Source organism: Lissotriton vulgaris, unplaced genomic scaffold, assembly GCF_964263255.1.
Source record: "Lissotriton vulgaris unplaced genomic scaffold, aLisVul1.2 SCAFFOLD_384, whole genome shotgun sequence".
NCBI lineage: Eukaryota > Metazoa > Chordata > Amphibia > Caudata > Salamandridae > Lissotriton > Lissotriton vulgaris.
Genome location: NW_028255135.1, coordinates 985,066 through 1,012,753, shown reverse-complemented (window position 1 = coordinate 1,012,753; position 27,688 = coordinate 985,066). Strand labels below are relative to the sequence as shown.

General features: G+C 47.1%; 2 protein-coding genes across 2 annotated transcripts in view; both read left to right on the top strand.

Moving 5' to 3' along the window:
- The window catches only part of LOC147659222 (uncharacterized), a 63,125-nt gene extending 44,388 nt beyond the window's left edge, over positions 1-18,737 (top strand). Inside the window, exons 4-5 of the mRNA XM_086951875.1 lie at positions 745-1,023; positions 18,562-18,737. Coding sequence (XP_086808001.1) covers positions 745-1,023; positions 18,562-18,737 — 455 coding nt within the window. The remainder of the gene's footprint in view (positions 1-744; positions 1,024-18,561) is intronic.
- Positions 1-27,688, top strand: part of LOC147659221 (solute carrier family 22 member 23-like) — a 655,822-nt gene that overhangs the window by 46,526 nt on the left and 581,608 nt on the right. The gene's annotated exons all lie outside the window — the stretch shown is intronic.

Sequence of the window (27,688 nt, the reverse complement as noted above, 5' to 3'; positions counted from 1 at the left end):
AATAGTAGCAGTAGTTTGTATTGCAACTGCAAGCACAGCATATATCCAGTTATTACGGTGGACACTCCCTACCTCCCTTAATAACTTTAGTTTAGTAGTAGTACGTCATTCATGTGTGGGGGTATTACTGTTCACTCAATAATAAGCAAAGCACCTAAAGTCATCCCATATGTCATCAAATACATCCCATGTGAAGTGATAGATAATCAGATAATTTAGCTTCTTCATTTTCCTTTTCTAATACTCATTTGCACTGTAGGGTGAAAGCTAAATTAATTAAGCAGTAGCCCTTTTAACAGAGTATTCTCAGTGCCACCCGTAATAGAAAAGTAAGAGCTTCACCACCTGCATGTACTGGACCGGTACAGTAACGCAAGTCTGTCTCACTCACCATGGTGTGCGTCTGTTTTTCTCGGGTGCAAGTTCACTGCGCTGGCATTATGCCGGCTTGCATAAGATAACGTACCAATTTTCCTAAACAAGAGAGAAGAAGAAGAATAAGAGTGGTGTACTGTCATAGTCGACTGTAATAGAAGTCCATAGTGCTCGTAGAATTTGTTCCTTAAACTCCCACTAATGTTAGAGCAAGGATGAAGAAGTCGGAGGTTACATAGATACTGTCCTCAATAGTTATGCACTGTGCTTTCAATTTGCTACTTGTACTGTGACAACTTTCTGCTCAATCATTTTGTGTTAATCTTAAGGAGCATTGGTTACAGACTATGTCTTTCTTTTTTCATGTAGTTGCTCCTTCCAAATCCAAGACACCATCAAGGAGGAAGGAGCTGGCTCGAATGGCCCGGCAACGGAGGCTGGATGCCACTGTTGCTGAATATCGGCGGCTGGTGGCCCTGGAGGAGGAGGAGACGCAGTCTGGAACAACAACAACGTCCACTGGGACAGCTGCATCCTCCTCCGTGCGGGCTGCCAGCCAGCGCAGTGCTCCAGCGGTACGGAGCCGGGCTACCAAAGCCAAACACCACTGCCCAGCAGCAAAGAAAGCAGCTGCCCCTCACAGGATTTGCAAGGCACACCGGCGCCGCTTATCCCTCAGACTGTCCTACCTGGAGCAGGAGGTCCATAATTATAAGAACGTGGTGGAGGGCCTCCGCTTCGAACTTGCCACCCTCCGCAAGGAGCATGATGCCCTGGCTGCTAATTCCAACAGCACCCTGCCATAGTGTCCCTTGCCCCTTTTTTAGAGACTTTTGGGGGGTGGGAATTGGGAGTTGTGATTTTTGGGGACTTTTGAAGGACAATCGTTGGGGTTAGGGAGGGTCTTGCGGGAGATTCTTTTGTTAGGGCTATAAAAATATACTTTTTGAAACTTTATCTGACCATACCTGTTTTTTTACTGCTTTTGAGTCTGGTGGGTGGGGGTTTAACATAACAGTAAGTTTGTTTTCCTGAATAGTCCTAGGACTTTAGTAGTACTACCGTCAATCAAATCTCTCGTCTCTCCTAATACTCCATTATACTACCTCCAACCAAACGCCTATCTTACCTGTAATTTCTGTTTGCAAGTAGGGCTAGGCCCAGGGCTGGCTCCACGGGAAACAGCAAATAAGGTTGGCAATCCTGGGCAGATAAAATTTCCTCATAGCGGTGGTACTAGTGGTGTGACACAGTGGCAGTTGCTTGCCTATGAAAAAAAAGAAAATGAAATCTGGTTTGTCCTCCTGAGCAATACAAAGGTACAATACAGAATATAGCAGGTGACAGAAGTACACTAGAACAGTGCCACGTTGTAGCCTAACAAATGTTAAAGTATAACTAATTCGGTTGAAGTTCTTTGACATTAGCCATGGGTCTTTGTCAAGCAGAGTAAGAATATATCCTCGGATTTCTTCACCAGCCTGTTGCTATCACCTTATCCTCCCCAGCAAGTGTGTGGATTTATTGCTGTAATTTAGTCACACATCAATCAAAACCACACAGCCCGGGGGAAGAGGGTTAGGGTTTGAAAAATGGATGGGTACGGGGGTTTTTGGGAAAGGTTTTGGGAGACAAGAAAAAGTAGCACAGCATGGACGAACAATTGTGAACATAAACAAATCTTTGGGTACAAACCTATCCATCAATCTTTGAAAGTGCATACACTACTGCATGCATGTCAGTTAAAAGTAAGTAGTACTTTCGACAACTGTGGAAGAAAGAATGCGACCGTACAGGGCGTGGGTGGAAATATTGATAACTATATTCAACATAAGGTCTCTGTAGCCAGATACCTGAGAGCCTTGCTGGTCACTATAAATCCATTCACAACAACACTCAATGGGGTTGGTCTGGAAGGTATAGTAGATAGAAAAGGAGAAATTGCTTTTTTTCTAGGTGTCCCCTCACTCACCAGGGTTGCCCCTTGGTGACATGCTTCATCATTGGGGCCATCCCAGTCCTCTACGGGCTGGGGCGTGCTGCGACTTGCGAATTACGTAGGAGCACTTACAAATGACTATGTGTGGTGCAGATGTGATAGTGGAGTGGACTAAGTGATGTGTTAAGGGATCAATTTAGAAGCAGAGAGAGATCCAAGAAATGCAGTCAGTCAGAGAAAAAGGCAAGGGATACTGTATCTATGTGGTTGTAGTGGTCCTGTTGGAAGTGGTAAGTAAGTTGCCTGCAGAAAAAAAATCCTCCTTTTAGCGGCACTCCTCCATTGCAGCCGACGCTTCGTCCATCGATGTTGGTCACCAGAAGACACCCTGTAAAAAAAAAGCACAGCATACACAAACAATGGAACATAAACAATTCTTTGGGTACAAACCTATCCATCAGTCTTTGAAAGTGCATGCACTACTGCATGCATGTCAGTGAAAAGTAAGTAGTACATTCGACAACTGTGGAAGAAAGAATGCGACAGTACAGGGCCTGTGTGGAATTATTGATAACGATATTCAACATAAGGTCTCTGTAGCCAGATACCCGAGAGCCTTGCTGGTCACTATAAATCCATTCACAACAACACTCAATGGGGTTGGTCTGGAAGGTGTCAGGTTTACTCCCCGTGATCCAGTCGATGCAAATATGGTTCCACCTCCAAATGTCACCAACACCCAGAAGTGTAAACACAGGGTGTTCGAGGCATTAGGCGGGGGAGAAAAATAACAAACTAAAATAAAAAATGTGGGATGGGTAAAGGTAGGGTCAGCAGGGAAAGGATACCTGTAACAGAAGACAAGACAGGCATCAGTGAAGTGCTGTCCTAACATACAAGGGTACTCTCATATAGTCTCACTAAATAGTCTGCAAGTCTCCCGCCTACTCATGGGAAATGTAGTTTCATAGTACGGTAGGCGCTTAGGGGCTGCGTAACCTGACAGAAGGTATAGTAGATAGAAAAGGAGAAATTGCTTTTTTTCTAGGTGTCCCCTCACTCACCAGGGTTGCCCCTTGGTGACATGCTTCATCATTGGGGCCATCCCAGTCCTCTACGGCCTGGGGCGTGCTGCGACTTGCGAATTACGTAGGAGCACTTACAAATGACTATGTGTGGTGCAGATGTGATAGTGGAGTGGACTAAGTGATGTGTTAAGGGATCAATGTAGAAGCCGAGAGAGAGCCAAGAAATGCAGTCACAGTCAGAGAAAAAGGCAAGGGATACTGTATCTATGTGGTTGTAGTGGTCCTGTTGGAAGTGGTAAGTAAGTTGCCCGCAGAAAAAAAATCCTCCTATTAGCGGCACTCCTCCATTGCAGCCGACGCTTCGTCCATCGATGTTGGTCACCAGAAGACACCCTGTCCACTGCCTGCCTGATGCTGAATTGTGGCTCGCTACTGTGAAGCCTGACTCCATCCTTTTTTCCCCATTGCAGAGACTGAAACCCGGCCTGTAATTATTCAACGAAAAACAGGAAGTGATATAATATTACAACACCACTGATAAATAAATATAAGGTATGTAGGCTGTGGAGTGCAAAAAGTCACAATTTGTTTTTCCTAGTAGACAGTACAATGTTTTTGAAAGTGCGTACTCTGAGTCACCTTTTGAAGGATAAATAAGTATGGGCAAATTAATGTAGCGGATCTTGCCCCTCAAGCTAGGTGTACTGTAAACTGTGTTTTAGAACAAAATTAGATCTTCCTAGCAGTGCTCCCACCCAGACCCTTACTAAAGCCAGTCGCAAAAATGTAGAAGACCCCCAATCAAATCTCAAAAAACGAGGCCTAGCAGAAAACTGGTGACAAAACTTACTTTGAAAGTAAAAGTAGGCCGAAGTACCCTAATTACCCATTACCCACTGTGGATTGCATTCAAACCACTTGCAAGCAACCAAGCAAAAGTAGCCATAGCCAGCATCGCTCCAAGACTCGAAATCCCCCCCACTCAAACACATGCAATAGAAATACTGCTAACCCTAACGAACCCTAAGTTAAGAATAGTGGCAAAGGCTTTCTTTAACTATGCCAAATCCCCCCTTTCCCACCATGGATTTTCTTCAAATGACTTGCAACCAAAATTACACATTCTCACGAGTGCTCTAAGACCCCAGAACTCAGTTTGAAAAATCTAGAACACCCCGAAACACATGCAATCCTGCTGCTAGGGCTAACCCTAACGAACCCTAAGTTACAAAAAGTGCCAAAACTAAAGGCTTTTCCGCGCGGATTTTGTCCCAACCACTTCTACCCGGTATTAGACCTTCCCAGGAATGCCCCAAGACCCGGCAACCCACCCGCCAAGAAGCGTAACACCCCCAAACAGGCCAAAAGCAAAATCTCATACTTGCAATATTTCTGGGCCTTCGGTCCAAACGCGCTGCGTAGCTAGGCCATAAGTCGGGGTTGGCACGACGGATTTCCTGAAAAGCAAATGCAATCAAGATTAGAGTGTCCCAGCAGTGCTCCCAGACCACGAAACTCACCCGCAAACAGACGGAACCCCCCCCCCTAAGAGCACCTCAAAGGCAAGCAAGTCATCAAAAACACAAAAAAAATTCCGCCTGGGATTTGGTCCAAAACACTTTTATCCGGTATTAGAGCTTCCCAGCAATGGCCCCAGAGCCGTCAACCCAGGAGAAAACGAGTAGAAGACCCCCAAACAGCCAAAGAGCAAAAGTACAAAAATGGGGACTTAGTCAATTTTTCACAAATTTCCCAAATCACTCCGCGCGCGCTCTGCAGCTAGGCCCTAAGTCCCCTCTGCCACCATGGATTTGCTTCAAACCTCTTGCAAAGTAAAGTATATATAGCCAGCAGTGCTCCCAGACCACGAAACTCACCCACAAACACCAGGAAGCCCCCCAAACAGGCCCCCGAAAACGCTACATAGAGCAAAATGTCAGAAATAGCCAAAAAAAAATCGGCCTGGATTTTGTCCCAACCACTTCTACCCGGTATTAGACCTTCCCAGGAATGCCCCAAGACCCGTCAACCCACCCGCCAAGAAGCGTAACACCCCCAAACAGGCCAAAAGCAAAATCTCATACTTGCAATATTTCTGGGCCTTCGGTCCAAACGCGCTGCGTAGCTAGGCCATAAGTCGGGGTTGGCACGACGGATTTCCTGAAAAGCAAATGCAATCAAGATTAGAGTGTCCCAGCAGTGCTCCCAGACCACGAAACTCACCCGCAAACAGACGGAACCCCCCCTAAGAGCACCTCAAAGGCAAGCAAGTCATCAAAAACACAAAAAAATTTCCGCCTCGGATTTGGTCCAAACCACTTTTAGTGCTTCCCAGCAATGGCCCCAGACCCGTCAACTCACCTGCAAAGAGGTAGAACAACACCCCCACAAGTGCTGAGTCTTTCTTCATTGGGCGTAAACCAGCCCTCTGCTTTGATGGAAATAGGAGTCTGGAGGAGGAGGATAGAGGAGCATGTTCTTCTGAACTTGTGAACCTGAGGAATGCAGACTGCGGCACCTTCAAATAAATTAGCAAACAAGTGAAGACAGTTCTGCTGATGGGCTTGTTTTTGTGATTATCTGATTAAAGTTTGAATTATATTAACTGTGCACAACAAAGAAAGACAGACACACAGGAATAAAAGTGAATAAGGATGAAAAAGAAAGTTATTGATTCGTTGTCTCATTTTCAGGGCTCGAAGTCGGTATCACGGTCCAGGAATAAGAATAAGGCTTCGTCATCATACTCTGCGAATTCAGGCAGGGTGAGGTCAGTGTCACCTGACAGAGTAGAAATTCCCTCATCTATGTTGCTGGCCACCTCCTCTTCATCCGGCACGCTCTCTCGTACTCTGAAATCTGGTGGTATGAGGTGCTGATTCATCTTGATCATTGTTAACCTCTCCACATTTTTGGGCGAGAGGCGGCTCCGTTTGGGAGTTACAATCCCACCAGCCGCACTGAAAACCCGTTCAGAAGACACGCTTGCGAGTGGGCAAGACAAGTAGTTTAAAGCCAGGTTGGTGAGCTGTGGCCACAATTCTTTTTTCCCATGCCAATACGCCAATGGGTCAGAATTAACATAGACCTCTGTTGAGTCATTCAGATAGTCCTTCACCATCGACTCAAGGTCCTCATCCAAGGTTCCTCCACTTTGCTTAGCTCTTGTTGTGCCTCTGACCTTTTGAGAACCAAACCCACGCAGAGCTAGCCAATCCTCTTCAGCCTCCAATGTTTCTGTTGTCTTTCGTGCAGATGATCCGGTTGCCGGTGTCTTTAACGGCTGAGAGGTCACTTGTGCCACAGCCACAGGTGCAGAAGTGGATTGTTTTGACTGGGGATGGCCTGCTGATGTACTGCCATTTCCTTCAATTTCCAGCCGTTCTGTTTCAAACTTCTTGGCTGACAAGGCTAGCCAACGTTTGTACTTTAGAACATGTTCATCATCAAAAGGAAAGAATGCTTGGCCTGCCAGCGCCTTTTTGTAGCGTGGATCCAGAATAGTAGCACAAATGTAATGCTGTTCTGAGTGGATCTTTTTAAGACGTTCATCACCTTGTAGGAGCTCTAATAATTGCTCGGCCAGAAGCAAAGAGTCTTGGTTTTTATCTTTTCTAAACACAGAACACACCTCCTTCAGTTGGTCCTCCAGCATGTACAACAATGGGATAGCTTTTCCCAAATTAGAGTCCTCCTTGCTGACTGCACGCGTGAAGAACTCAAAAGGACGAAGCATGCGTGTCAGGCTTTCAACTATGTTCCATTGCGGCCCACCCATCCTCAGCTCCTCTGCACCCTCTTTAAAGTAATATTGATCGAGTTCCGTACACTGCTCATACAGACGCTCAAGCATGTAGAAGGTTGAGTTCCAACGTGTTACCACCTCCTGGATGAGTGCTTTCACTGGCATTTGATGTTGATATAGCAGGCTCCTCAGCTGCTTCCGGGCCTTAAAAGAATGGCTGAAATGCTTGCACATTTTTCGGCAGGTGTCAATACACCGTACACTGCACAGCCTTTATTACCCAAGAATTTTTGGACAACCAGGTTTATACAGTGCGCCAAACACGGCACTCTGAAATAGTAACCGTCCCTCATGGCCTTAACTATATTGGAGCCATTGTCCGTGGAAACATAACCAACCTTGCGTTTTAGTGGGGACAGCCAGTTAAGGACCATTCTGTTAAAGACATCCAAAATGTTTTCTGCTGTGTGACGTTTCTCCAAACCAAACATGGATAGTGTTGCATGTTTCCGAGCACCTTTAAATACAATGTTAGTGTCAACACCTGAGTTTAGCTTTGCTTTAGCCCCTGAAAAAGAGACCCAGTGTGCAGTGATGCACATGTAATCAGCGCCTGCGCCACTGGTCCACATGTCTGTTGTCAGATGTATAGTGTGAACAGCACTCTTCTGCAAAGCTGCCCCAATCACCTCCAGAACATCTTCATGTAGTGCTGGAACCGCAACTCGGGCAAAATAGAACCGGCTAGGAACCTTCCATTTAGGGCAGAGCGCTGCCACTAATTCTAGAAAACCAACCCCTTCTACAAAAGAAAAAGGGAGAAGGTCCAGAGCTAGCATTTTAGCCAGCTTAGTGTTATACAGACGGGTCATTGGGTGGTTGCGTTCATATTGCGCTTCTGTAAACAACATCTTTTTAATGTTGCCCTGGACCAAGGATTTACGGGATGATGATGATCTCTTCGACCCAGTTACGCTCGCTGATGAACTTTTCCGCATTGATGTCTCACTCTCTCCCACACTCTTAGTGTGGCTCCCATGGGGTGTGCTGCTGACAGGGGAACTGGGTTTAAGTGAAGTGTTTGAATCGTCTTCTACCTCCTCGTCATCACCAGATGAAAAAACAACGTTTTCATTGCGTGCAATTGCGGCTTCCTTGATCGTGTGTAGGTGCGCAAACCATTGGACATCGTGCGTTCTCCTAAGATGACCTCTCTGGCCTCCGGTACCATAGTTGGAACCCAACTTACCACGACTAACTCGAAGCTTACAAATGCTACAAATGGCTATGTTTTCATTTTTTGGGCAAACACTAAAGAAGTCCCAAACTGGAGACTTGAAATGTCTTCGGGGGGCAGAGGAGGCGGCGATACTGGTGGTGGTGGTCCTGTTGCTAATGGCAGATGAAGTGGAGGATGTGGATTGCCGAACTTCAGTACGTTTTGCACTTTCACCACCACGAATTGAGGTCGAGGACTAGGTGGGTACCTTCTTGCGAGGAAGAAATATGGAAGCGGTAGGTTTTGGTGTACTACTTAACTCCAAATCTAATGATTCCATTTCCATTGCCTCCTCGCCGACATCATCATCACGCTCAGCAGCTTCTCGGGATAGGGTCAAAATGTCTTTGCTGCATGCCCGGTGGGGCTGCAGTGACCTTTGTGATGACTGGCTCGTCGTCATCGTGAGAGGCTTCATCACCAGCAGTATCTGTCACTTCTTGTTGAGCCTCATCACACTCCATAGGTTTGAGTTTTTGGACGACCTTCCTTTTACGCTTAGGTACCGGTGTCAGATCATGGTGTGCCTCACTGTCAGACCGCAGTTGTGGTTCCCAAGACAGATCACTTGCATCAGAAGGAGGTGGGCTTGAAGAAGATGTAGACACCCCCCTTGATCTTTTCCTTGCTAGGGATGTGGAAGACAATGAATGATCATCAGGAGGAGTGGCTTCCAATGATACCTCGGCTTCATTGTCGATTTCCAAATGTGCCCCTACTTCGGGAGGAACAACTATTGTGGGCACTTGTGAACCTCCATGCACCTTTGCTTGCGCATCTCCTTTTGCTGCCTCTCCTTCCACATGTACTTGGGCGTGTACTTGCACATGGTGTTGTTGTTGCGGCTGTGGTTGTTCAACACTTGTCAGATGAGTTACAACAACCTGTGTTGATTCAGGGACATTGCTGCTACTTTCTTGCGATGAGCCAACATCACTGGTCGATGGTGATTGGAGAAGTACACTGACTGCCTCTGAAGCACTCAAGGGCTTTGACTTAAGTTGGCGTGGTGGTGGAGGCACTGAACCCAATGGAGCAGGGGTGCTGCTCCCAGCTTGGTCCCCAGCAGATCCTGCTGCTGCAGGCGTACTTTTTTTTTTGCTCCCAAAAAAAGTGGCGGGTGGCACACCAGCCTCCTTGGTAACTTGCTTCTTCTGCTCCTTACTAGCAACTTTCTTGCTAGAGGAGCTACGGAGAACTTTCTTTGGGGGCGGGGCCATCTTCTTCAGAGCAGGTCAGACAGCAGGCCGCAGTTGCACGAATTGTAGAGTTGTCTGAGGCCAGACGTGACGTCACGTGACGTTATGCTGCACACACACACCGCTGCAGGACTTCTTCCAGGCACTGGTGGTTCTCTTGAGTCTTGTGCACCTAAAAAAAATGGAAGACAGAGGAACATCAGTTCAGTTATAGAGCACCAAAAAATCGAAAAACACTGCAAAATCAGCACAATCCCAATCCATCCATGCCCTCCATAATGTTTAAATTCAAGACAACCCACAGAAAGACTAGGCCCATGCAAGACTCACTACCCCTGGGCATAAATAAAGGTTGAAAAGTAGGCAAAATGGTTGGAGGCCTAACAACAAAGCCTGCATTTAAAATGGCCACTTGCCTGCCAGCACATGGCCAGTGCCTGTAGCTGCACTCAAAATGGCCACCAGCCACATGGCATGTCCCTCCCCATGAACACCCCCAAAAATCGAAAAACACTGCAAAATCAGCACAATCCCATTCCATCCATGGCCTCCATGATGTTTAAATTCAAGACAGCCCACAGAAAGACTAGGCCCATGCTGGACTCAAATACCCCTGGTGAAAAGGCCACACGTACAGGCCCAAAAATCGAAAAACACTGCAAAATCAGCACAATCCCATTCAATCCATGGCCTCCATGATGTTTAAATTCAAGACAACCCACAGAAATACTAGGCCCATGCAAGACTCACTACCCCTGGGCATAAATAAAGGTTGAAAAGTAGGCAAAATGGTTGGAGGCCTAACAACAAAGCCTGCATTCAAAATGGCCACTTGCCTGCCAGCACATGGCCAGTGCCTGTAGCTGCACTCAAAATGGCCACCAGCCACATGGCATGTCCCTCCCCATGAACACCCCCAAAAATCGAAAAACACTGCAAAATCAGCACAATCCCATTCCATCCATGGCCTCCATGATGTTTAAATTCAAGACAGCCCACAGAAAGACTAGGCCCATGCTAGACTCAAATACCCCTGGTGAAAAGGCCACAAGTACAGGCCCAAAAATCGAAAAACACTGCAAAATCAGCACAATCCCATTCCATCCATGGCCTCCATGATGTTTAAATTCAAGACAGCCCACAGAAAGACTAGGCCCATGCTAGACTCAAATACCCCTGGTGAAAAGGCCACAAGTACAGGCCCAAAAATCGAAAAACACTGCAAAATCAGCACAATCCCATTCAATCCATGGCCTCCATGATGTTTAAATTCAAGACAACCCACAGAAATACTAGGCCCATGCAAGACTCACTACCCCTGGGCATAAATAAAGGTTGAAAAGTAGGCAAAATGGTTGGAGGCCTAACAACAAAGCCTGCATTCAAAATGGCCACTTGCCTGCCAGTGCCTGTAGCTGCACTCAAAATGGCCACCAGCCACATGGCATGTCCCTCCCCATGAACACACCCAAAAATCGAAAAACACTGCAAAATCAGCACAATCCCATTCAATCCATGGCCTCCATGATGTTTAAATTCAAGACAACCCACAGAAAGACTAGGCCCATGCAAGACTCACTACCCCTGGGCATAAATAAAGGTTGAAAAGTAGGCAAAATGGTTGGAGGCCTAACAACAAAGCCTGCATTCAAAATGGCCACTTGCCTGCCAGCACATGGCCAGTGCCTGTAGCTGCACTCAAAATGGCCACCAGCCACATGGCATGTCCCTCCCCATGAACACCCCCAAAAATCGAAAAACACTGCAAAATCAGCACAATCCCATTCCATCCATGGCCTCCATGATGTTTAAATTCAAGACAGCCCACAGAAAGACTAGGCCCATGCTAGACTCAAATACCCCTGGTGAAAAGGCCACAAGTACAGGCCCAAAAAACGAAAATCACTGAAAAATCTGCACAATCCCATTCCATCCATGCCCTCCATGATGTTTAAATTCAAGACAGCCCACAGAAAGACTAGGCCCATGCACCACTCACTACCCCTGGTCAAGGCCCCAACAACAGGTCAAAAATCGAAAAACACAAAATTTTACAACAAAAAAAAATCGAAAAACACAGAAAAATCAGCACAATCCCAATTCATCTATGGCCTCCATGATGTTTAAGTTCAAGACAACCCACAGAAAGAATCAGTCCACCCACCACTGAGTACCCCTGGGCAAAAGGCCCCAAAACAGCCCAAAAATCGAAAATCCCAAAATTTTAGTTGCAGCAACTGTAATGCCCCAAACAAACTTACTTGTAAAATTTCTAATCCAACAGTGATCCAAAGAAAGTCAAAAAGGCCTCAAATCCAAAGATCCAGCAGCATCCACAAAAAGTAATCCTTCCAGGTCCACATCCAAATGAAAAGTGACCAGGAGATGGACAAAGCACTGGGAGGAGCCTGCTGAACAGGAACAGGAAGTTGAAGACTATGGGGCACTTCCTTCCTCCCACCCCCCTGCCCCCCTCCCCAAAATGGACTCCTCGCTAAAAAAGTGCAGGCAAATGTCAAACTAAGGAGTTATTCACATAAAAATCATCATTTCTAGAAGGTTTATGCTGCTTGCTGGTGGATTTCTTGTGCAGAATTGCAAATTTATATTTTCGCGCGCCGCATCTCAAATCTCGCAATTGCGAAGTACCGCGAGACGTGATCTCGCCGTACTCGCGTTGACAAACTATCGCTGGCAAGCCGCGATGACGTAATCGCGCTCGCCAATTCCCGCGGGATCACACAGCAAGATCCAAAATGGCGCAGCACTCGCAAACTATCGAAAAAAACAACTCGGCAAACGATGATAAACGCCGCGCGCCGCAAAAATTGTATCACCAACGCCGCGCGCCGCCAAAAAAATCCGCTGCGTGCGAATTTGCGGATTTTGCGGGAAATCCGCAAATCTCGCGGATTGCGGATTTCCCGAAAATCCGCAAAATCCGCGAGCGTAACGGATTTTCCGCCCATGCTTAGTGATGACATGTCCCATGATGCAACATGCCGATGTCACTTACTGATTAACTAGGTTATTGCCCCCACTTGTTTTTTCAGGACTTGTGTCCTGGATATAATTTGAAAAAACAAAAATGTATAACTTGAGTAGAGAAGTCGCTACCGGAGAGGGTCACTAGCGGGTGAAATGTGAGAGGCATAGGGCAGTTTAAGCAGTCTACGGGGGTCAGTGTTCTAGGGAGGCCCAAAATAATAGAAAGGTAAACAGGTGGTTGGATCGGGCACCAGTCCTCAAGGTGGTAAATACGATTCGGAATGCAATATATAACGCACAATGTGAGGAAGGGGCGTATTTGAACGAAGTTGCATATCTGGAAAGATAAATGCTGGATATTGACAGAGCAAAACGTGGCGAAGTAAAAAGATGGAGTGGAAAATAAACAAAAAATATAAATTTCCCTGCCCTTTTCTACTGAAGGCTTTCTTTGACCCTGCTCTGACTTCTCTGCGCCTTCTTCAGTGTCCTGTGATGTAATACACCCGAGGGCACCCGAATATGTGTTCCGTGCCCTCGGGTGTATGACCTACCCGTGATGCTGCTGATATGATCGTGTCAGAGCGGTCTACGCTCTTCTGGGTGTACTTGTCTTCGTAACATGTCCAGACATGACTTGAGTCAAACGCTGTACAGACGGATCAGGGGATCTTACCTAGTTTTACAAAGAAAACCATCCCGATAGCCAGAGCCACTGGAATTGTGCGATTCTGTGACCTCTGCATTTCCAGCATAATTATTAATTTGCTGCAAATGTAGCACAGCCCATCTGCAGATTTCAACGAAAAACACGTTACTTTTTTGCTGAAACTGGTCAAACGTTACTTAAAACGCAGCAATACCTGTTGCCTGGCAGTGGAAGGCCCTTCACAAAGATTGATAGGTCAGCAATCCGTTGCTTTTTGCTGTATTCCTGCATATGGGTGTTACATTTGTACTAGTGGAGTGAAACCTTTGTCCAGACAATGTTAACGTGTTAAAAATGTCAAAGTGGAATAATGCAATCACTAAATGTGCCTCATTACACCTTTTTTATAATTTGCCTTTTTTCCACAGAATTTAGTTTCCCCCTCCCGCATTATTAGGTGTTCCCCTTCAGCATAATTCCAGTGTCCCTGCGATAGACTATTTCCAGACATTATGTTAGAAGAGCAAGGAGGACTGCTACCTGATAAACGTGGTGCTCGGACCAGCACCATCCTTGCCCTTCAGGTTTCACAATCAGTGCCCCATGCTAGTGCTGTCTGTTTACAATTAGTGCAGACTAATATACATAGCAGGTGTTGGCCTATACTAGGAACATCAAACAGGTGGGGTTGTGTGGCACTCTGAGGTTAATCTGTTCTAGATAGTTCAATAATCTATAGGAACAGGTCACCAAAGACCTGACTAAGTGTTCCTAGAAATGTGACTTGCGCACTGGTGTATTGCTTTCCAGTACACCATTTGCTAAAGTTTTTTTCCAGTGACTTTGTATAAAGAGGCACTTTGCTTCCCATAGGGTAGGTGTTGAGCCAGGGTCTTCAACATGGACCTCATTTAGGGGTCACCTGCCTTGCACCTTGCCACCCCTTGCACTGCCTTTGCAACCCCTGGCCTCAGGTGTTTTGAAATCCATGCCAAGAACACACTGGGGCGGTCCACATTCCGTATTGTCTCCCTGTGTTCTTAATATTAATAGCGAATACTATTGTATTATTGACTATAAGGACAATTGGAAAAAAAAGGAGCGCACTCTGGACCTTTTGGTGGCAGCTGCGGTAAGTATAACAAGCATTTGCAATGCTATCGGTCTCGCATTTACGCGAGTTTAAGCTTTTGGCATTGTAAAAGACATTGCCTTTCATTTAAATTTTAAAAACAAAAATAAAAGGCATTGTTATTTGCAATGTCAATAGCTCAAACTCTCCTAAATGAGACCTATTGTATTGCAAATGCTTGTTTTTACTGGGAAGTGGAGATTTGTGGGGCAGGGTAACAAAGTGCCACTAGGGTAGCTTTCAGCATGAGCCCACACCCCTCACAAGCCATGCCCCTTATTTTTTATTTATTTATGAAACTTAAGCGCACGGCTATCCCCAATGGGGGTGTCCCGGCGCTAAGGACAGCAGTGACATAGAACCTAGAAGTTAGTAGCTGGAGAACAGCCATGTCTTCAGCTTACATTTGAACTGAGATTCTGATTCAATCAGTCGAAGTCTTATTGGAAGGGAATTCCATAGTTTTGACGTGACCACCGCAAAAGCTCTGCCTCCTTTTTCTGGATCGATGAAAGCAGGGGGAGAGCAGGAGACGGAGGTGGTTGAATCTGACAGCTCGCGATGAGTGTACTAGCCTCAGCCTATATCTGAGATACCCTGGACCATTCCCGTTCAGAGCCCTGAAAGTAAGAACCAGGGCTTTAAACTGGATGCGAGAGGATATCGGGAAGGTTCTTTAAGTGGGGGGATATAGAATGGCTGTAGGGAACGTTACAAATCAACCTGGCCGCAGCATTCTGAACAATCTGCAACCGTTGTAGGAGATAGGCTGGAGCTCCCACCTATAGGCTGTTTGAGTAGTCTAGATGGAAGGTAATGAGGGCATGCACAATAGTCTTCATAGAGTCCATGGGCAAGCATTGGGAGATATTTTTTATCATACGCAACTTGCCAAAGCAGGCAGAGGTCACTTTGTGAATTTGAGTTTTGTATGACAGCTCGTTATCAATTTGGAAGCCCAGATTTCGAGCCACTTTCACAGGAGATTGGGGAGGGTTCAGCTCGCACGGCCACCACATAGACTACGGCAAAGGAGATTTAGGTTGAAGAATAGCACCTCAGTTTTGTCAGTGTTTAGCTTCAAGGTGTTAAGGGTCATCCAAGATACAATGTTGGAAAGGCCGGTTTTAAAATTCTCGAGTCAGATGTCAGAGTAGTCTCTGAAGGTGAAAATTAGCTGTGCATCATCAGCATAAGAGACCACTCTGACTCCATATGCCTCGATTACCTTTGCCAAAGGTGACAGATAAACAATGAAGAAGAGGGGGCTGAGCGCCGACCCCTGAGGGACTCCATAACTAAGGTTTTTTTTGTCTTTGGACATATAAGGTCGACACCACACCTGTTGTGTTCTATCAGTTAGGAATGATTTTATGCAGGCTAAAGGAGTGTCTCGTATCCTTATATTGTGGATTCTATCCAGCAGTAAGGAGTGAGAGATGGTATCGAAAGCCGCAGACAGATCGAGGAGCACCAACATGGCTACCTCGCCTCTGTCCACGCTCTCCCTAATCGCCTCTGCAACTTCCAGTAGGGCTGTCTCCGTACTATATCTGGTTCTAAAGCTGGGTTGTGAATCATGCAGGAGATTTCTGGTCCCCAAACAGTAGGCCAGCTTTTTCCAATATCTTTGCAGGGTTGGGAAAGAGCAATTTGTGCCGATAAATACTGAAAACTGATGGATCAGCCTCTGGCTTTTTCAGGATGGGGATCAATGTGGTCTGTTTCCAAAACTGAAGGAAAGTGGCCGGAGAGAAGGGAGGAATTCCAGATTGCAATTAGTGGTTGAATAATGACAGGAGCCAGGGAAGTGAACACCTGGGCAGGGACCAGGTCAAGCGGTGAGCCTGATTTGCATCGCTGCATTTTCAGAAGGGCCGTGTCCAGGGAGATTGGCTTGAAGGTACAGAGCAACTTTTCACTAGAAGAGGTAAGGTGCTGGGGTAAGGTCTCCTCACCAGACCTCTCAGAGGGTTTAAAGGAGGAGAAAATATCAATTTTATTATAAAAAAAAAATCAGAGAGGCAGTCACAGAGCTCTTCACTGGGTTTAGTGAGCAGAGTAAGAGCCGCCGGTTTAGTGAAGTCCTTCACAATTTGGTATAATGTTTTGGCCAAATTGTCAGCGGCGTTGATTTTAGTGGCAAAATATTCCTTCATGGTGGCCTGCTTGCGCCGTGAATATATATATTTTTTAAGGCATTTCTGTAATTGACTTTAGCAGGGGGGTCATAAGTGAGTCGCCATAAACGTTCAAGCCTCTTACATTTGCTTCTTTCTTCACGTATGGTCGGGGAGAACCAGGGGGCGGAGTGTTTAGTACAGACCGATGAACGGGATAGTAGTGGGGGCAATGGTGTCTATAGCTGTGGAGAGGTACATATTAAATTTCTTGACCTCTGCGTTTGTCGTCCGAAAGTTGCCAATTCAGGTTGGCCATTGTGGGTTCGAGCGAGTCACAAGTAACTTTGTTCCACTTTCTCCCAAGGTTCTCAGTTCTACTTTGAGCAGTTGGGGGAAGGGGGGTGGTTAGGTTAAAAGGGATTAAGAAATGGTCTGACCAGGTCAATGGAAGTGGCAACAAGGTAGTAAGGACCGGCTGATTCGAAAATACAAGGTCCAGGGTATGACCCGCGTTGAGTAGTGCCAAGTACTCTCTGCTCTAGGTGTATGCCAGCTAAAGTTTCCACCAGGGACCTTGCTTTTGCACAAGATAAGTCATCCACATGTAAATTAAAATCGCTCAAGATGGTGAAGTTGGGGTGTTTCAAGGATAAATCTGCAAGGGTCACTAGTAGCTCCGAGAGATAAGAGGGCTGGGTGCCTGACGGGTTGTAGATCAGAGCACCCGCAAGAATCAGATGCGTTGAATCTGAAATACTGAAGTACATTGCTTCAATGGGGCAAGTGTTAGCTAGTTTCCTAGAGGTTATCTTCCATTGTGACCGTGATATTATGGCGATCCCACCTCCTACTTTAGTGCCTGGTCGACTGATCCCGACAAATTGATAGTTCGGAGGGATCGCTAAGGTAATATCTGGGTTAGAAGTATCTTTTATCCATTCTCGGTGAGGAACATTAGGTCCCAGGAATTCAAAGTTAGGGATATCCAGAAATCGCTAGCGTGGGAGGGACCGGAAATTGAGGAGACAGGCTTTTATCTCACTCGGTATTGCTTGGTGAGGCTCCTCTTTGTTACGTACTCGAGAGCTATCAGGAAAAAGGGCGAGAGAGAAGGTGCAGTGATTGCACACAAAGTGATTGCTAAGCAGCCAAGAGGGGTTGCACTTGATGTTACAGCCGGTCTCAGGCCTCAGAGCTAATAGTTGAGACCTCGACCAGCAGGTTCCCCGAGTTTGGGGGGCACTGGCAGTATTGCTGGCACTGGTCACTGCACAGGCGCGGACGGGCGCAGACTGGCTTGCCTTTAGCGCGCCTTCGGTGCGCCCACTGCGCGCTTCCGCTGGCGAAAGATTTTTGTAAGTCGGCAGGTCTGACTAAGTAGCACTAGGGAATATCGATTTACTAAAGGCAAAGTAATCGTGAGGACCTAAGTTCTCACCGTCTCTCTTGGCCTTTCGTGTAGTGGGTGAGTCATATCAGAAGCCCATAGGGCTGCCTGACACAGAACGCAAGAAAGACAAAAGAATCACAGATAGTGACCCCTCTAACCTTTGATTAATTAACATATAATGCACCTTTACCAGAGCTGCCTTCACAGTGAGACCAACTACTTCCTTGCATTTGCCAGATTTACAACAGCAAGCTTTATTAACTATTTATTAAATGCGTGCGCGTGACGTGCAGAATGCTTAGATATGGCAGCCACAATAAGTGGACTTAAGGTGTTAATTTGCTAACGCCAAAAATCAAAGATATACTTTCATAAAGAAATATTTAGCAAATCTTGAAAAAAAGAAACCAACAGCCAAATGTTGCCAGCCATTTAATTCCGATCAAAGATGTAAAGACACACGTGTTTCAATATGGGTGAGAACAAGCCTTGAAAAGGACTGGTAATATCCTGCAGCCTTCGTGTAACATACTGTGAAGGAAGCCTAAGTCATGCACTTGTAACACTAATTTTCTTCTCTAGTTACTTACATCAGTTATATAGCGGGGCTAAAGTGTCTTCTTTGTTATTGCTTAGTGCTTTAACTTCGGTATGTAACCTAAAGGCAAGATATAATATTCCATCAAACTGTCTTTAATTTGACATGTTATACAGCAAAGGAAGTGCTGCACAATGCAAGTGATGGTTATTTATTGAGGTTGAATAATATCAGCGCGAGTTTAGAAAACAGACAAGATATTATGATTCTAGATACCCAATATCAAGGGAAACAAGCGCGGCCCAGTGGCCAGCCTTTACCTTACGGAAGCGAGCAGCGGCGGGCTCGATAATTGCAAACAGATGGTGCAGCTGCTCGCTCCCGCAAGGCAAACGCCGCACATGCACAAGGGCCCATTGGAAACAAAAGCCTGGAGCGATTCCAAGAGGTCCCTCCTAAGTAGCGTTTGCACGCTTTGTAGGCGAGACCTAAAAAGGTTTCAAAGTAGTATTGTATGCATGCTTGAGACTGGGAGATGGCGCGAGAGCGCGCGCGCGGGCGAGCGAACACGAGAGAACGACACACGGTGAGAAACTTTTTCTGTATGTCTAACCATGTATATGTGAATGAGTCAAGTGATGGGTAGTGTAATGTAGTAGATAGATAGTGCCCAGTGACCACACTGACCAGGCACTAGGACCAGCCCGAGGGAAGACCGAGGGCGGGAGGAAAGGGAGGAGCTGGGGGACGAAACGGCAGTTCCCTGCTGACCACCATGGCTGTAGCACATGAATAAACAAGCTCCTGAATAATAGAACTTGCCTGCGTGGTTCATTGGCCTGCTGCGACACTACAACTGGCGACGAAGGGTCTAAAGACACCCTACGCGTGTACCCAGCAGCGACCGGCGATCGACTGACCCCGGGCTCGCCCCACGCTTGGAGGCTCGAGCGCGCTGCGACGACAAAGGGAAAACGCCCACCGAGTGCCCACCTCGGCGGCGTGCAGCCAGAAAGAACGCCCACCGAGTGCCCACCTCGGCGGCGACAGCGTGACAAGACGCGGACCTAGGAAGCGCCCACCGAGTGTCCACCTCGGCGGCGACGGCGTGGCGAGACGCGGACCTAGGAAGCGCCCACCGAGTGCCCACCTCGGCGGCGACGGCGTACTGAGATATCCACCCACCGAGTGCCCACCTCGGCGGTGAAATAGATGAAGACTAGCTCACCTGTACATCCAGCGGCGGATCGAGGTCCGGGTGAGTGAAAGCGCCGACCCAGCCAGACTCCCGGTTAAAATACAAATAAATACGCTGAAATCCCGCCAGAAACGAGATTCCCGGCGGCCATCTTGGAGTCAGGCAGATTTAACCAATCCCCTGCGAGGGATTTCCGGCGGCCATCTTAAAGTCAGGCAAGAGTCTTGGAAAACAGGAAAGAAGGAAACCAAGCACTGGCGAGTGCAACGAAGAGACTAAATAAGCACTGGCGAGTGCAACGGAAAAAGAAAACAAGCTCAGGCAAGTGCAACTGAGCATACAAACAAGCACGGGCGAGTGCAACAAAACTGACAAACAAGCACTGGCGAGTGCAACGAAGAGACTAAATAAGCACTGGCGAGTGCAACGAAAAGGAAAACAAGCCCAGGCAAGTGCAACTGAGCATACAAACAAGCACGGGCGAGTGCAACGAAACCGACAAACAAGCACTGGCGAGTGCAACGAAAATACTAAATAAGCACTGGCGAGTGCAACGAAACCTGCAAACAAGCACTGGTGAGTGCAACGAAGATACTAAAGAATCACTGGCGAGTGCAAACAAGCACTAGCGAGAGCGAACACAGACTGCAAAGGCGTCAAGACCCACGAGCGAACAATGCCTGACCCCGCCTCTGAGAGCACGTCGCGTGCCTCTCTCCTGCGGCGCCCCGAGCCCCTTATTGTCGAATCGGGCAGGAGCATGAGTCTGCGGTGGCAAGAATGGATAGAAGACTTCGACACCTTCATACAAGCGTCCAAGATTACAACCGAGGAAGAGCAACTACTATTCCTCAGGAACCTGATTGGCAAGGACGGTGGACGGGTCATAAAAGAACTCCCAGCAGACTCTCTGACGTCATACACGAAAGCACGGGAGGCCCTGAATGGTAAATTCCTACACAAAAGGAATGTTGACTATGAGCGGTACACCTTCAACCGGGCCGTGCAAGAGAGAGATGAACGAATGGAGGCGTTCGTGACTCGTCTGGATCGCCTAGCAGAATACTGCGAGTTCGAGAAGTTTTCGAAGGAAGACGCTATGCGACTAAGTCATAGAAGGATGCCTCTCCGAACCATTGAGACGCAAGCTGCTGAAGAAACACTATGCATTAACAGACATCGTGAACATGACGAGAATAGAAGAACAAGCGGACGAGCATGCAAAGAGCATGGAAGGCGGAAAAAGTGAGCGACCAGAACGAGCGTTCAGGATGCAGTCTAGGCGCGAACCTAGGCGGTCTCCGCCAAGTGATCGCTCATCCAAGTCCAAGAAACACCACCACCAATCTCACCGGGGGCACAAAGACAAGAGATACACGAAAGGACGCTCGGATAAGCACACCAAATGTTACCGATGCGGCTACGACTTCCCACATGCAGATGCATGCCCAGCGCTGGGAGAGCAATGCCGGAAATGTGGGAGAGACAACCACTTTGAAAGCATGTGCGGGGCCATATCAAAGAGTGACCACAAGGGAAGCCACCGACACCCGAACTCAAGCAGTCGCCATCATGCCAGGGCTGTCGAAGACAGACGTGACCCATCTTCCGGGTCATCACAATCAAGTGACCGCTCCTGCAGAACATGTCAGTCTCGGCGATCATCCTCCCGAGAATCCCGATCTCCATCACCTGCTCCTCGAAAGGAATACCTCTATCGGGTAGCAGACCTTGATCAACTGAAAGAATATCCACGTCTGGACATCAACGTTGGCTCTCACCCCACCCAGTTTGTGCTCGACAGTGGGGCAACGCTCAACTACCTACCAGCCACTGAATATCACCGGATGAATCCACAACCAGAACTAATGGAGGCCCATGTGCAAGTATACACGTGGATGGCTGAAAAGCCACTGCCGTGTCTCGGGAAGTTTGAAACTGACCTATCCTATGAAGGCCGAACGATACCAGCATACATTCACGTCATTGAAGGGCCCGAAGCCGACTGCCTTCTGAGCCTGGCAACTGCCGAACGGCTGAAACTGGTAGACATCCTATTCAGAGTCACTGACAAACCAGCACTCATCCGAAAATTCCCAAACCTGTTCCAAGGCCTAGGAAAACTGAAGAACTGTCAAATAAAACTACATATAGATGAACAAGTCACGCCAGTGGCCCAACACCACCGAAAAATTCCATTTCACCTCCAAGAAGCTGTGGAGAAGGAACTCAGAGACCTGCTAGAGGCAGACATCATCGAGAGAACGGAAGGACCGACCCCGTGGGTCTCCCCGGTCGTAGTGGTCCCAAAGAAAGGAGAAGCTGGCAAAGTTCGTCTGTGTGTAGACATGAGAGCGCCCAACACAGCCATTGAAAGAGAGAGACATCCTGGCCCACACATCAGTGATATGATCACGTCCCTCAACGGAGCAAAGATATTTTCAAAACTGGACCTCAACAAAGGATACCATCAGTTAGAGTTGCACGAAAGGTCGAGATACATCACAACGTTCTCGACACATCTTGGACTATTCAGATACAAGAGGCTAAGTTTTGGAGTGTCATCAGCGGCAGAAATATTTCAAGAGGCCATCAGGAGAACAATACACCACATCCCACAGGTCCTGAACTACAGCGATGACATCCTCGTATACGGAGCAACGGAGGCTGAACACAACAAGGCGCTGAATCAGGTCTGTCAAGCACTGCAGGACGCGAACCTCACACTTAACGAAGCCAAATGTGAACTGCACAAACCAACATTAAAATTTTTCGGACACCTGTTCTCTGGAAATGGAATGAAACCAGACCCAGAAAAGGTAGCAGCGCTGAATGACACACCAAGCCCGAAAGACGTTGGCGATATACGATCATTCCTAGGCATGGCCAGCTACTGTTCCAGATATATCCCCGACTATGCCACACTAAGCTACCCATTAAGGAAGCTCACTAAACAAGGGCAATCTTTCCAGTGGTCCACCCAGTGTGAAGGAGCCTTTCGGGAAATCAAGAGAACTGTTGAATCAGCTAAGAACCTAGCATACTTCAACCCAGCAATGAAGACGGAGATAACGGTGGACGCCAGTCCTGTAGGATTAGGTGCCATCCTAGCACAGTATGACAGGGAAGAAGATCAAAGGCACATTGTAGCGTATGCCAGCAGAAGCCTGACTGACACAGAGAGGGCTTACTCGCAACCAGAAAAAGAAAGCCTGGCGGTTGTCTGGGCATGTGAACACTTCCACATTTTCATTTTTGGAAAACATTTCACACTCATAACGGATCACCAGGCCCTAACAACAATCTTCGGGAACCCGAAAGCAAAAATGCCACCGAGAATAGAGCGGTGGGGCCTAAGGCTGCAAGAGTACACATACACCATCATCCACAAGCCAGGCAAAGATGCAAACCCAGCAGATTACATGTCACGACACCCCATCAAAGACAACAAACGAGAACACTCAATAGCGGATGAATACATTCACTTCGTAGTGAATCAAGCGAGGCCTCCGGCTGTTCCACTGGATGCAATCTGTGAAGCAACACAAACAGACACCACCATGCAAGAGGTGAAACTCATGATCCAAACCAACGGCTGGAGAAGCAAACCAAGCAATGGACAAACCAACACCGACATAGCGGCATTCAAACATGTCCGTGAAGAACTGTCGATAGCCGCCAATGGACTCGTTCTACGAGGCACAAGAATAGTAATACCACAACAACTCAGACAAGGGGTCGTCAACTTAGCGCATGAGGGACACCGGGGTGTAGTAGCTACAAAAAGAGCACTCCGTGAAAGGGTCTGGTTCCCAACACTAGATCAGATGGTGGAAGCGACATTGAAGGACTGTCTGCAATGTCAACTCGTAAGTCGTCCAGACCCCCCTGCACCGCTACAAATGTCCCCACTACCAGAGGGCGTCTGGCAACACGTAGCCATTGATTTCTACGGGCCGATCAAATCGGGCCAACACGTCCTGGTCATCATGGACGAATACTCCAGATTCCCCATCGCCCAGCTGTGCACGTCCACAAAAGCATCAAGTGCCATACCCATCCTGGAAGAGGTTTTTGCCGCCTGGGGAATCCCCCTAGTGGTAAAGTCGGACAATGGACCACCCTTCAACAGCCACGACTTTGCTGAGTTCGCCCAACACCTCAACTTCACACATCGCAAGATCACACCATTATGGCCCCAGGCCAACGGGATGGTTGAACGCTTCATGGCCACGATCAAGAGGACCTTACAGCAAGCTGAACTCACCGGAAAGCGCCCACAAACAGCCCTGGATGAGATGCTGCGGGCCTATCGAAACACGCCTCATTCCACAACGGGCAAATGTCCCGCCACCATCATGCTAGGACGCCCAGTGCGCACCAGAATACCGATGATGAATCTAACTGCGCCGGAAATGGATTCTGACTCTGATCACGAAGAGATCGCGGCAAGAGACAAAGAAAAAAAGGAAAAGATGAAAGAATATGCGGATGAGCGACGCCACGCGGCACCCCCGCAAATAAAAGAAGGAGACTGGGTGCTGGCAAGACAAGAGCAGCACCGAAAGACTGACTGTCGATATAATGAGGTCCCACTCAAAGTGATTCAACAAAAGGGAACCATGATCACCGCGGAGACTGAAGGAAAGAGACTCACCAGAAATGTGACATACTTCAAAAAGTGCGGACCCACTGTCACTGAGTCACTGGCCAATCCCAAACTAGAGCCGGAAGACCCAGAGAGACTGACACCCAACAGCCCACCAACAATGGAGGTCACCGACGACAATGAGAACGACAACCCCGACCTGCAAGCACGCCCGAGACGCGTGATTAAGAAGCCATCGCGTCTGATCGAAGAACCGTAACAAAATGAACTTGTAATTCGATCAGGGACATTGTCATTATGCCACTATCCACCGAGGGGGGAGGTGTAATGTAGTAGATAGATAGTGCCCAGTGACCACACTGACCAGGCACTAGGACCAGCCCGAGGGAAGACCGAGGGCGGGAGGAAAGGGAGGAGCTGGGGGACGAAACGGCAGTTCCCTGCTGACCACCATGGCTGTAGCACATGAATAAACAAGCTCCTGAATAATAGAACTTGCCTGCGTGGTTCATTGGCCTGCTGCGACACTACAGGTAGTGGGGGAGACTGTGGGATTGAGGCCCAGATTTAATATTCTTTCACGCAAGGCTACATTGCACCAAAGTTTCTGCGCTGCCTTGCGTCAAAGGGGGCACATTTTTTACACTCTGCGTTATTATGTAAATTCCTGTTGGCCCTGAAAGGGAGGTGGCAGGGCCAGTTGAAAAATCCTCAAATTAAACAAATTAATTTTTGTTTTTGCAGGGTCTGGTCCAAGAACTGTTATTTCTGCATTGACAGACTTTTTTTATGTAATTAGAAAGTATCGGAAAGAAAATTCCTTTGTGTATCTTGTGGTTTAACTGTTCCCAGAGGCGGCCTTGCCCCAGTAGCGCCCTGGGCGGAAGAAATTTGCAGCTACTGCTGGTGAATAGTGAGGCAGCATCCAGTTTTCACAGGTCAGTCCCTAACTGGCTAAATCAGCAGCGACTTGCCTCTGAACACACATTTCCGCTCCACCCCCAGCTCACCTGCATCACCCACAACTTAGCTCCACCAGACTTGTTTCAAGTTATTTGCTGAGAGGGGAGAGTGTGTTGATGTGTGACAGTAGAGGGTGAGAGGTAGGTGGGAGGCCATGGTAGGGGGCTGAAAAGGTGATATAAAAACAAAAAAAACCAGTGACTACAGCACCTTTTAACAGCGATCAAAAGCACTTTAAGCAGAATCACTGGACATGTTGCTGTTGGCAGGACCTTTATGCAGACAATTCTTTCCGCCCCTCTGAAGACTGACACCCTGGGCAAGGGTCCAGCTTGCCTTATCGAAAAACTGGCCCTGATTGCCCCTTATGTTCTACATGATCGTATATATTAGCTGAACAGCATACACACCAATATTAGCAATACGGCAGTCTGATGGAACACTACATCACCTACAGCAAGTGTTTCATATATCAGCAAGTGCTTATAAATGATATTTATTTAAAGAGTTTTATAAAGAGCCAACATGACCATAGGATATCAGAGTGAAGTTGATAAGAAAAGCATAACCCATCACATCACAATATTTTCAAACACCATAAACATTAGGTGCTTCATCCATGGTTGCTAGCCTGGAGGCCAGCGTCACCCGGTGCTGTACAGAGAAACAGAACAAACCGATCACTTAATGTAAACAATTCATCCAATAACCTCAATTATCATTTTCGATGGTTACTATACTACTGGGGTTAGGGTGGGCAGGGGTAGTTTGTCGCTAGGTGAGACGTTAGCCAGGGAGTGAGGTTGTGCGGTGTTCGTCTTTGTTTCTGAACCTTATGTTAGGAATCTATTTAATAAAATCCTTTTGACCTCTTTCTTAAAAACAGAGTTTGAAGGGTTCGACCAAATAGCCAGTGGAAGAGTCCATATTCTCAGATCAGATCCTGAGAAGGAGCGTGTGTGGCGGCTCTTCTTTTTTCTTAACCTTGAAGGCTCCAGTGGGACGGAGTTCACACTCCGAAGGGAGTGGCTGCCTCGCGAGATAATCTATCATATAATAAATGGCTCACTCTTTGATTTGAGCCATCAACATGAAATAGCTGTGTCGCAGTGCATGCAATCCAAGGTAGTGAATGCCATTAAATATCAAATGCACCATCTCTATTTGCGCCAATTTAGAGCATGAAGTCATATGCTGCATCATGTCTGTAGATGCCCTCGACACTTGTGGGGGACCCTGAAGATACCCAGTAGGGTGGGTCTAGTCATGTACTTCACCCACCCTCTTGGACTCTTTCCGGGAACCCCTCATGTGTGGTGTGCATTAAGAGGCACACATTTAGCACAGCTCTCCTGGGTCTTACGTTCCCAGATTAAGGAATACTCGCAATGAAATTCCATTGGTTGTGTGCTTCATACTTCCATGCAAACCAGGGAACAAAACACCTGACATTCTGAGCCACTAGCTTTGCTAAATCTATGTTTCAGAGAGGGTTGTACAAAACCGCAGAACAAAGCATAATTTGGTACTCAAAGGAGGAAGGGCCTCGGAATATACCGACATCACACGTGTAGTTGGATTGTAGACACACGCCATGACGCCCCAGAAATGCCCGAATTTTGTTTAGTACAAGCTTTGCAGAGGTAAATGCAGTGATAATTATACACAATATATGTTGTGAGGTTACAATAATATTTTACTATTTAACTACCACAAGATCGAATTTCTTTGTATATAGATGTTGTGTTAAACATGATGGTACTTATTTCGTCAACAAGGGACGGATGAAAGGCTGCTTCACATGTCGAATTTAGAATTATAACCTGCACGTCACACACAGATCTCTGCAGCAAGTGTTCAACCCACCAGTCGCGAGTTGGTGACTTTGAAAGTATAGGGAATACATAATTTGAATAGCCGGTGACACAGAATTCTTTAGAGATGCAATCCCCTCTGCCCCTGAAACCAAGTACTAGCAAATACTAGTCAAATTATAGATTTTGCAGCGCAATTTTAACACACATTGGCTAAATTGTGAAGAGGGTCCGGTGAAATACTGCAACAGTTTCGCGATAGACCAATCAAGCCTGAGATTCACAGGGGTGGTAGGATAACTGGCCTCCACAAGAAAACGTATAAACGACTATGGCAAAATGGTGAATATTTTTTTTCAGCACAATTTTCCTTAAATATTGACCAGAAAGCTATAGCTATTACATGTAGTTCATAACACGTTGGTGTACATGGCCTGTACTTTTCCAAAGTGTATGTAGTATCTCTCTCAACTTCTACATTCATTTTTTATCCATCCTGTCCCTTCTAGTAGATTCTCTGACCTAGCAACAGAGCAAAAATTCAAAGGTGCCGAAATCTTACAATATCAGGCTGTAGACACCAGAGCTAAGGAGATCTATCAGCTCTGTTACTGCTCAGCTTGGAGGGATCTTACAAGATCAGACAGCAGGAAGTTGCAGCAGTGTCAGAGGCTCTGGCCCCAGGCAGCAGTAGTGAAAAGGGCATAAAAGCTTGATCA